The sequence below is a fragment of the Battus philenor genome, unplaced genomic scaffold (genome assembly GCF_028537555.1).
Source record: "Battus philenor isolate CCGP_79_NKW_IND1 unplaced genomic scaffold, ilBatPhil1.0.hap1 SCAF_30, whole genome shotgun sequence".
Taxonomy (NCBI): domain Eukaryota; kingdom Metazoa; phylum Arthropoda; class Insecta; order Lepidoptera; family Papilionidae; genus Battus; species Battus philenor.
The window spans coordinates 2,088,164-2,100,341 of record NW_027181694.1 but is presented as its reverse complement, the minus strand read 5'-3'; the positions used below and the strand labels follow the sequence as shown (position 1 = coordinate 2,100,341).

The following is a 12,178-nucleotide window of genomic DNA, read 5'->3' as shown; positions in this document are numbered from 1 at the left end:
TATTTTACATCACTGCATTCTCTGATGAAGGAAGTATAAGCCAACATATTTATATATTTTTTTTAATTAATAGATACTTGATTGCCAACTCAACTTTTATGATAAAAATATTTTTGTGTATATATGTGTAAATATATTTCATTGTCCACCAGAATATATTTAAAATTTATAGACACATATTATTAAAACACTGCTTTTTACATATTGCTTCTTATTCAAAACCATTGTTGTTTATATCCCTCTATTTTATAAAAATGTCCAATTGTGGTCTACCAAAATTAAAGATTAATTATGTTACACATTAACAGTAAAAATATTTAAAATTTATAATCATATGTAGTAATGGTTACTTCTAGACTTATTTTTTTTTAATTTATGTACAGGTATATATAGAAAGTGTGTTTACTATTTTTACTGGTCAGAACCGAATTTTAAATTACAAAACCTATGACAGCATAATATTTTACAATTAAAAATCATCTTAATTTTATTGTTGTATATTTGTTTTTTAAAAATGGCGTCTGTTTGTTGTCTGTGCATTTAGCAATAAAAACAATTATTACTAATTTCTCTTTTACATAAAGATACAATATACAATATATTGTACATTTTATTGTTCATCCATAGTGAATAAAATAATAAAAATACAATTATGTAAATAATGTCATTTAAGTGACATATACTGTTTATAAAAATGATTGATAGCTTGTCAAACCGAAAAAGATTTCACTAAACCTCAGTTGAATTAGGTTAACTGCTTTTTAATTAATCATTAAACAATTATTATTTACGTAATGTTGTAAATTTCCTATAATTTATTACAAAAATTTCATCTGATCAAAATCAATTAAAGATATTTTATTTATTCATTAATTTGTTCATTACATATATGACCTTAATATACAAACTTGTGTTACCATACATTATCATTTTTCTTATTGGAATAAATTATTTAATGAAAAAAATAATTATGTTATTGTATAGCAATCAAAATTAATACAAAAATGTTTAACAATTCCATTGTTTTTTCTTTCAGACATTAAAGGCATTATTTGATTTGTTGCGAATATTCCACGCCTGTTATAAAAATGTATCCCTATATGCTTTCATACTCTTATTGTAAAAGAGCGGAAAGGTTTGCTTGCATGAACAACATTGCAATAGGCAGTAATGCAAAGACCATTTGCTATAATCGAGAATAAATCTTACAAAAACTGTTTTGGGGATAAAAATATTTTTAAATGAATAATATTTTAAGAATGGTGGATTTAACATGAACTTAATATAATAATGTATAAGTAATTAGTTACTTTTGATATTCTATGTCAACTTTTTTCTGTGTATGCCTTATGGGTGGACCTCTAATGAAACACATGCTGGTTGCAGTAGAATGTAGTCAAACATGTCATGTAAATTATGGAGCAAAGTTACATTAAGTTATGTGTGTTGTAACTTAGTTTTGGGTTCACTGATGCATTAATAAACAAACATACAAAACCAATAGGGTGTTTGGCCTCTCAGTGATGCCAATACTTGGTTGATATAAATTGGTCAAAATTCAGTACCTTCAATGTTCCTAAAATTCAGTTAATTCATGAACCAATGAACAAACATTGACTTAAATACTTTGACAGAGAATGTAACTTAACCAAGTATAGAATGTTAATGGAATGTTAGTGATTTTAAAATACACAAAAACAATTTAAAGTTATAAAAACAAGCAATACTAAGTTATTTTTTGGTTAAAAATAGGGGCTACTTATTGTAGTGTAAATTAAATTTCAAATAAACAACCTATAAGTCTTACATTTAAGTACATAGTTTACAAGTTCTTTTTTAGTTATTAATTAAAAACTGCCTTGATAATGTCTTACATTGTCTTATAAAATGATTATTTAGTTTGTTCTGTGTAAATTCTTATATCATTACTAGATTACTTAGTAGCTGGCATGAATTTAAATTTAAAGAAATCTTTTGAACCATAAAGTAATGAAATGTATGGTAACAGTTAAAAATTATTAAATTAAAACTACAAATTTGATCATAACCTCTTGTGAATTCTGGTTATATGTGACTGAAGTGATTTTTTAACTTTAAACTTCAAAGAGCAATGGTCGCACTCAAAAGTTGCATTCTTAAATGTATGCTTATTTTTCACATGCTTTGCGAGTAATTCTTTATTTGTAAACTTCTTAAGACACTTCACACACGAGTTCTCTGCCATTATGGCTTTAAGTTTCATATGCCTTCGGAGGCAGTAACGCGACTTGAAGGTGATTTTACATGACTCACATCTCGACTTGCTTTTTATCTGGTGACGTTTTCTGCAGTGGATATCAAGAATGCTCTTCTTAGTGAACACGATCTGACACTCGTTGCATTCGAAAATCGCCTCCTTCTGCTGCGCTTGGTGATGGGCCATCATGTGGCGGAAGAAGTGTCTGTTCTGTGAGAACTTAACCCTGCAGTATTGACAAGTATAGATGAGATTCCTATCCTCGACCTTTCCCTCTGATCCCTCTTCCAGTTTCCTTCTTAACGCTGGTTTAGTTATTCGGATCCTAGGACCTGCTCTCGTCTTTTTATTCATATCTAATTCTTCAGATCCACCGCTTCGCTAACACGTAAGCAATTATTTTGAGCGCTTTCATGAGAGACACTGAATAATTTCAAATCACAAATATACGTTACTGATTTCATTTATATTTACAATGTAAATAGCATTTCAAATGCTTTATAAATAAACAAAAATATAATTTTGGACACTATTGGTAAAGAAATTTGACAAACGTCAAAGCGCTCGCTGTGCGGCTGTGGAATGTCAATGTTTTCAAGTTTTCAAATTTGTAATACTCGTTGGAGCCTAAATACCTTATGGTGTGATTTATTAAAAATCTAGAAATAATAAATAATCGAAACCTACGCTACTTTCTATAAGACATCGTTTAAATATTAATTGTCGTGATATATTATTATTATAATAAAATAGATGTAAAAATAGACGAGTGTCATCCCATGTGGAGTTCAAATTCATATTGTGTTGACCTACTTAATTCAGTGACTGATTTTAATCACATGTCCAACTCATAATGATACTGTTATGTCGTTTTAAATTACATTGTTTATATTTCTAATTTAATAGTTTTTGGTTTTCTTTTTGAGTAATTTAGTATTGTATGGTTACAATAGCTCCGATAAAATGTTACAAAGATATAAAAATAAACCAATAAGCGTGCATGCATCTATTTTAGAATTTTTGAGATAATCTCATATGAAATATATATAGACACAAATCATATATAAAGACTATAGCGGTCGTTATTTGGCTGTATGATTGAATCTATCCAAATCCAGATTCCTAGTCAGGGATCGTTGCATCTTGTGACTCCATCAAGTGTTCGCATAGGCTTGACGTCTTACTGATCGAATTAAATTATTAATCTGACGTCCCATTCCGCATGTTCCACTAGGGCTTAATAATTTTTAATACGTATACAATCACCTTATATGTCTGTTTTCACTAAATATTCAGGGTTTCATGGCCATAAATGTAGATCGTTTAAAGAGATGAAAGTATAGCATATATTTCTAATCACTCTACATAAATTGATTACTCTGAAAAATGTTACAGTTTTTTAATTATTTGAATGTAAGTTTTCTGAGACAGATGGACAACTATAATTAATTTAAATACACAGTAATCCGAATTTTGAAAAAAATTTTTATCCTATATTAATATGATAATATTATTTAATATTTATGATAATATATAATTTTGAAAAGGGTTACTACATTTATTGACAGGTAATGACCTATATATTCGCCATTTTAAAGTTTTTACACCTATAATCAATCACCTCTGTATTAATAATAATACATTAAAATATAAACATATTTAAGTAAGTAAGTCATAAGTAAGTCGTCCGGCTATTTCATAACAAACTAACTTGTAAATTTTGAAAAAATAATCAATTCAATCTTACGATAATAAGGATTGCTCATTATTGACGGTATCAATACCATATAGTCACGTTCATTGCGTAATGGCGGCGCTATTACATTATATTCAATTAGCACGTCTCTTTTTATGTATATATATATATAAAAATATTATAGTTTCTTTGTATAAAAATAAACTTTAAATATATAAATATATTATGTACTATTTATATTTTTTTTATGATATGACTTTTAACAATTACTAATTTGGCGGGAAACGTTTTTATGACAGCATTGTTTCCTGTTTATTTGTTTATGCATAGACTTTTTTCTTTTTTAGTATTCACAACATATAATTTTAATTATTTACGTTTCTTTTCTGACTTGTATAGTAAATTGTAAATAAAAATATTATTAAACTTTTTTGGTTTCATTCATGTTGTTTTAAGTGTCATTATACTCTTAAAATCCCCTGAACTAACTTTCTTTTCTTATTATGTTTTTTTTATTAAGACCTGGCACTCTTGTGGTCTTCCAAATCGGATAGAGTGACAATTCAAACTGAGTTCCTTTCTTAGTGGCCCTTGTGTGTGTCTGGTAGCATCTCGAGTCAAAAAAAGAACTGTCAATGCTGGTTACTTTTATCTGTATACCTTAATAATTTGTTTACTTCTAATTATATACTTTTTATAACTAAGGTGATAATGACTAATATTTATATATACCAGAAGAGGTCAAAGTCTCCTTCCAAAGAAATCTTCCAAAACTTGCAAATTTTTGCGAGTCGCAATAAAAAACGTATTTTAAAGAATGCAAAAAAGGTATAAAAATTCAGAGGAATTATATACTTTTAGAACATGCGAATAAAAGTACAATATACGTATACTCAAAATTAAAAATACATCAATTATTTTATCTAATATAACATTTCTTCAAGATTTGGTGAAGAAATATATGTTGTCAGTAATTAAAAAATTAAAATATAATATTGCAAAAATCTTTCAAAGAGCCGTATTTGGCTCGCGAGCCGCAAGTTGGCAACCCCTGAAATTTAGCATTCCCCATTTTTGAATTCTTTGTTTACTCCTTCGCGTATTTAAAAAAAATGTTTGTTAGAGCCCTTTGTACTGTGTTGTACTGTGTACTGTGTTTCAGAAAAATAAGCAATAAGTAATTGGTTTCTCAACAAAGTCGTTAGACGACGACGATCTATGGAGGAAAGCCATGTACATGCAATGAAAATCTTATATCTGAAATGTCAAGGAAGATTCAATTTCTTCAATAATGTTGTCTTCCATTTTTAATCACCGCTTGAAATCAAATATAGAATTCAATTGGTTGGGTTGACTACAATAATCTGAAAATGTTTTTATTAATTTAATGTTGGTATTCCTGATCCCTGAGCGAAAGTATTTGCCGTAACAGTTTTTTTGTTAAATTCACTGTTAATTTTAGTGCATTGCCGCTATTTTGTTTTATACATATATTGTGAAGATATTTATTATAAGCTGCAGATTTAAGTAACGAAAATATTAAAATATGTAAATGTTTATTATACAAATTGAATTAAAACCGCAAACACAGTCTGACTTAAGAAAAGTAAATAATATACTTAATTGTTTTTTTTATTAGGACAGATAAAGAAGTACAAATCCTCTTATATGATGTACAAAAAAATAAAAAAATAAAAACTCTCGTCGCCGTTTCAGACCATAGACGTTCACTGCAGGACATAGGCCTCTCCCAAATGTATCTAAGAGATGATATATCACAATCGCCACTCTTGGCAGGCGGGTTGGCGATTGCAGTGTGGTATTAGGATAAGCAAAGGACACTGCTGCCCTTCCTCTGGAAAGATGTTTGTAAGCATTGGCAATCTTATATAATTAATGCACAAAGTGTGAATTATATAAGATATTAATTCATATCATTATCTATATAGGATCTCTTGCAGTGGCTACTAGTGTACATTGTGAGAAGAATGACATAGGAGTCCAATTTGATTAAAACTACAATCAGAATGAGCTCTCCTATCATGACATCCATCTGAGAAGAATCCACAACAAATTCAGACTGTTTATGTGTTATTCACCAATACATGTATATACATATATACAACAACGTCTTTGACTTCTTGGAAGTATTTTAAAACGAAGGTCTTAGACCAGTGTTTTGTCGATTATGACATATCCATAGATCTGAGACAAAGTAATTATGGGACGTATAAGAACACTCAGGATCACACAGAAAAATGGTAAAGGCTATGCTTGGAGCTACGCTGCGTGAGGAGTTTCGCAGAAGAATCAAGATGACCAATGTGGGTAGAATCGCTCATCTCAAGTAGCAGTGGGCGAGGCACATAGCTGGTGTAACTGACGTGGCCATCATGAGCTAGTGGACGCGGCGTGGGAGAGCCCCCTCTAGGTAGACAGACGGCATAGTCCCCCTGGAAGTTGTTAGATGCGTGCAGCGCAAGACCGGTCATCGTGGTAAGTTTTGGTCGAGGTCTACGGTTTGCAGTGAGCGTTTTTTGGCTGATGTGATCATCATTTATACCTACGTCTCCAAGATAGAGCAGTGGGCGTCCACAGTACGTCGCCATCCCGTGCGAAATCGGTCCGGTTATGTACTGTTTCAGTTTCTTTAATCGTTTAGTTTCGGGTAAGCGTGTGATTAGCCCACTATACCCTAGCCTGCTGGTAGGGCTGCCACCTTGGAGCCTGTGGGCATGCTCGGTTAAATATCAGGTTGCCTCCCTTGTGAGTTATTTCTGTTTTAAGGCCCAGAAGATTCGCCTTTTGCCCTGCACTCTCAGTTCAGCTGCACCTCGAGGTGGCTGTCCCGCGGCTACAGCAGCTTCCAGGAAGGTTGACAGTGACTCGGACTGGCCAGGCCTTGGCTTTAAACTCGGTGTTCCGCCACTAACACAGAAGGTGATTTCTTGGCATTTTCTTGGTAATGCTATTCTCATATATAGCGATTCCCACCAAGAACGTACCCTGACTTCCCCTACCATCGGCTAATATGATAATGGTGATGAATACATATCCTATGTAACAGTTGATGCTTAGGTAGCTTTAAATAAATAAATATTTATTAATCTTTTAAGAACAAAAACCCGAGCAAAGCCAGAATCATATCTAGTATAGCTTATCGATCGTAAGATTACAGGTTTGATTTTAGAATTACTCAACCCCACACTGTGTTGCCAGTATAAAAAGATAACACATCGGAAGTCATGTCAATAGTTAATAAGGAATAGAGAACGGAAGAGATGGTGGGGTTACGCGAAGGTCTCCTTCTCGGGTTGCTGTTCGTTGTCGCAGCGGAGGAGGGGATCCTCCAAGTGGAAACGAAACAGGGAAAAGTTGAAGGCGCTCTATCTGAAAGTGGACAGTATTACGAATTCCTCGGCATCAGATATGCAGTTCCCGTCAAGTTTAGAGTAAAGCCTTTTTTTTATTTATTGTTAAATTGAAGTGATAATGGGCAGGTCACATGGCACGCAGAACTGATGGCTGCTGGGGCCTTAAGCTTCTGTTGGCCCTGATCCTAATAAGTTATAGGAGAGGCCCCCAATAGCGGAGCCCATTAAAAAAAAACCTTCTGGTGGACAAGTAAGCGCAACGCAGGTCGTCCACCAACATTCTGGATAAATGACACCGTTAAGGTGTACGGAATACGTTGAACACTGGCAACTTTCAACCGGTCCTTTTCCAAATCTATAGGAGAGGTCCAGCAGAATATTTACTACTTTTACTATTATGATTCCTAAACATTAACGCTGCGTCCACAAGCTTTGAAAACCTCAACATGCTGCTAAAACTAAAACTTTATCCAATATCAACATCCAATATATTTTAATATATACATTAATAAAATGGTTGGTCATAGAAATCGTGTATTCTTTTCCAGGCACCCGAAGACCCACCATGTTTTTCTGGAGTATATAAAGCAGACAGTAGAGAGGTCCTCTGTCCCCAATTCCCTGCACCGGATCCTCTGGCCTCCCCAAGCGACAACGAGGATTGTCTGGTTTTAAACATATACTTACCTGCCGAACTTCAAAACACTACTTTACCCGTCATGGTGTTTCTACATGGAGGAGGCTTCGGCGTTGGTTCAGGATCGTCCACCTTCTACGGGCCCCAATACCTCATCAGCCATGAAGTTATCGTGGTGACATTGAACTATAGGCTAAATGCTTACGGGTTCCTCAACTTAGGGATCAAGGAAGCGCCTGGTAACGCTGGTCTAAAGGATATACGTGCTGCTCTCCGCTGGATAAGAGATAACATCTCTAATTTCTTTGGAGATCCTGATAATGTCACTGTTTTTGGTGAAGGCAGTGGCGGTCTGGCTGCTATCTACCTGACCATGTCTGAATCCACTAAGGGGCTCTTCCACCGTATTATATCCGAGAGTGGTGCACCATTTTCACCGCAATCATTTGACACAAATCCAATGAATACAGCAATAAAGATAGGGAAGAATTTGGGGGTGAATACAAAAGATCCATACGATCTCTTTGAATTATACTCAGAGGCTACAGTTTCAAGACTCGAAGAGGCTATTGGAAAGCAGATGAATCCTCAATCCTTCTTCCTGCCCTCACTAGAACAGGTGTTTGATGATGAAGAACCCTTCTTTTTAGAAAATCCATTCGATATCCTTACAACTGGAAAAATAATAAACCCTGTGCCTATGATCATCGGTTTGAACACAGTTGAAGGTTTGACAAGTACACTGGACTATAATACAATAAGCAGCCAAATGGACAGGATAAAGAACGAAGACTATTCAGCGTTAGATCAGAAAAGCCTGCACGTACCTTCAAAAGAACGGAAGGAACTACGCAACATGCTGAAAGACACTTACTTCGTTAACACCACAACTGATGAAGCTCTTCTTGGTGGAATCATTAATCTTAACACAGATTTCTCATACGTAGGTCCCATGTCATTGTTTTCCCACCTTTACTCCAACAACACTGGGCTACCAGTATATGCGTACATCTTCAATTATTTAGGAAACAGGAATTTGGGCAGGATCTTAACAAATAGCAGTTTAGAAGCAACCACTAATAGAGACGAACTGTTCTATATCTTCGAACTGGAACGACTTCCGCTGCCGATGGATGAAGACGATGCTAGAATGATCACATTTATGACCATGATGTGGACCAACTTCGCCAAATACGGGTAAGAATTTGACATATAACTTCCAGATGCATAAAAGCCTGATTCTTCGAGTAGATGTATAAATCTAAACGTTAAACACTTTTTCAGTGACTTACTAAATTGATTTTCTCTCTTAGCGGCCTCTAAACCTAGACATTTTAAGGCATAAAGCAGGACCTTGTCAAAATATCAGGCAGATTTTCCAGAAAACGCTGAAATTTCTTTCTACTTTTCTCCCAGCACCAATGCCTTCCAAAATTGTAGTAATCTTTGCTGTTGCACTTTTCACAGCTATGCTTGGAAGCTTCTAGAAGGGATACCTAACGCTAGCCAAACCCCAGTCTCCTGAAGGTTACCACTAGCTTACAGTTGCAAAGTTAAAGGCGATTACTGCGGTTTTAAATTCACAGTCGCAATTATTACATGAAAATGATCATATTTGCAACAGTGAAGAGAGTTTGACCCCCCTGTTCGAGTGGATGCTTTATCATCATCATCATCTTTTAAGTCCTGGGTTTTAAGCTCCTCGCTTTCTTAACTATGCCAGTAGTCAAATCCTCAGGTTCCCCACTCCTAAAACTCTCTATGACAAAGTAAAACAGATTGACTTTATTTTGAGAGGATATATCTGTTTACAAATTGTGTTTGCTGCTTCTACACTGTTACTGTATGGAAGCAGTAAAATTCTTTCTGAGAACATTCTAGAACAGTCTCAAACAATGTACAGATTTTATACGACTGCATATAGTTTTCCCTATTACTAGTTTAATAAAATGCCGCAATACCTGGAGACGAAAGTCTTTGACCAATGTGTGTTGAAGAAGAAGGTAGAAGATAAGAATGATTAATATTACCCGGAGAGCAATATGACATGTTTAGAGCTTCGCTGCAAGTTCAAATGAGGAGATCTATAGATAAACTATAGATGTAGCACGAAGGGACATTTTTCTAAAGTGATGGTGAGCGGGGCAGATCGAGGGAAAGTGTCTCGAGTTGCGATCAAGAACCAGTAAACGCGACGTGGACACACTCCTCAAAAGTAAAACCAACGACGTAGTTAAGATTGCAAGAAGTCGTTGGACATAACATACCTTACAGTGTGTGACTATCAGCTGATAAACTTTTAACCAATTCACAGATCACCAACTCCTGATGTAAGTAACGGCGCATGGCTTCCATACCCTCACCATCTGGCAATAGATTTGGAGCCACAATACGTCACCGAGCTCACCCCAGAACGAGCGTACTTTTGGCGAAGCATATATTATAGATACGGTGCCGAGATTCAAGGGCAATAATCAATTTTACATTTTAGATAACAATAATTTATTTTTTTTGTTAATTAGTGATATTTTTAAATACATTTGGAAATAATCTGACATACTGTTGACAGTTCGCATTGACAGTTCTCTATTACTGTGTTGCCATACACGAATAATTAAAATCAATAAAGATATTTATTTATAGATGTGTTTTTTTATTAAATCACTTGAAAAAATAATGCTTTATATATACAGATTGTTACTCTAAAATAATAAATATTACATTAATTATTTTTTCTATAAGAATGCAAGGGCGAATAATTTCTGTCAGAACAAAGTCTGCAGGCGGAGATAGTAAATAATAATCAATTTTAAAATGTAACAACATTAATTTTGACAACGCTTCTTCTTAGTATATTATAATTGCGTTATCTATTATTTCTACAACCATTGGTTTTAGAAAAGGGTGTACCATAGAATAATCAAGAGAACATGAGCTATACATTCACCTGTCTAATGTTCTTGCACCTATTTTTAATCAACCTGTACAAAGATCACTATAAAAACTTTTACTTTTACTATTGATATGCGGGAGGCCAATAACTTCTGGCAATAAAATGTCTACAGGGACATATAGTAAATCATAATTAATTGTAATATGTAGAAATAGGAATTATAAAATCGTTTTATCTTAGTATGTTATTATTACGTTATTTATTATTTCTATTATTACGTTATTTTTTATTACCATTGATATTTGGAAAGAGTATACCGTATATTAACCGACAGCAGGTGACCTATAGATTCTTCTGTTTTAAGCTTTTAGATTTCTTTCTGTAATTTTCTTTCTTTAATCATCCTGTATAATAGCTAATTCAAATTAAAAATCATATTTCGTATGGCATCGCTTGAAACCACTGTAAGTTCGGCGTTATTTCAGTAAGAAGTTCACAGGTCATATCTATACTATTAAGTCAAAAACCAGCTTATAATTATCCAAATAAATGTTTAGTAAAAAAAACATTTAATTTTCTTAAAAAAATTTACATTCACATGTTTTTTTTTCCTAGCAATGATTAATATAGTTATTAATTTTCAATTGCAATTACATACCTATTTCTATTAGTAAAATTACTATTTTTTCGTAAATAATTTTATTTTTAATTAATTGTAAACGCATAAAAAACTTTAAGTAAAGAATTTTAAAAAATAACTGTATTGCTTATGTTGTATGATATCAAAAGAAAATTTTTATACATTTAAATTAAAATTAAATGTAAGATAGTGTTAAATGGTATATAAAATAAAACAAATTTTCATATAACACATTTTATTAAAAATCTACGAAATCAGTAAATAACACATTTAATATAATTAAACTAATTTTGTGCGTGCCTTATCGTACAAGATAAATATATATCTTTTTTTAATATTTCATCATTACTTCGATCATTTTATACAGATAATATAATACTTTTCATTTTTAAATATCGAACGCTATTTAATACTCATTGCAAAAAATTTATCCGTCAAATGTCAGCTGGCTGAAATTTACGCGGGACGTTTTCAAATGAATATGGAACGCAAAAATTTTTAATTTTTTTAGTACATAATGCTAGGCTTATAAGGATTGCGCTTAATATAACTAACCCGTCAAAATCGAATATGGTATTACAAAGTCGATATACAAAAGAAATTAATATTTTTATAGCTACGTACTTTATATAATTGTATATAGCTCAACATAATTATATTACATAAAGGTTTATTTTTCCATTAATAAATATATTAGTAAGC

General features: G+C 32.9%; 2 protein-coding genes across 2 annotated transcripts; one reads left to right on the top strand and one right to left on the bottom strand.

Annotated features, from left to right (window-relative positions):
* Nucleotides 1-1,818: 1,818 nt before the first annotated feature.
* On the bottom strand, nucleotides 1,819-2,778 carry LOC137927441 (oocyte zinc finger protein XlCOF15-like). The gene has a single exon (XM_068771252.1). The coding sequence runs from the start codon at nucleotides 2,588-2,590 to the stop codon at nucleotides 2,042-2,044; it is 549 nt and encodes a 182-aa protein (XP_068627353.1). The 5' UTR covers nucleotides 2,591-2,778; the 3' UTR covers nucleotides 1,819-2,041.
* Nucleotides 2,779-5,044: 2,266 nt separating this feature from the next.
* On the top strand, nucleotides 5,045-10,417 carry LOC137927246 (juvenile hormone esterase-like). The gene is made up of 5 exons (XM_068771025.1): nucleotides 5,045-5,063; nucleotides 5,454-5,480; nucleotides 7,287-7,384; nucleotides 7,855-9,140; nucleotides 10,258-10,417. Exons 1-5 carry the CDS (start codon nucleotides 5,045-5,047, stop codon nucleotides 10,415-10,417), a joined length of 1,590 nt encoding a protein of 529 aa, XP_068627126.1.
* The last annotated feature ends 1,761 nt before the right edge of the window (nucleotides 10,418-12,178 follow it).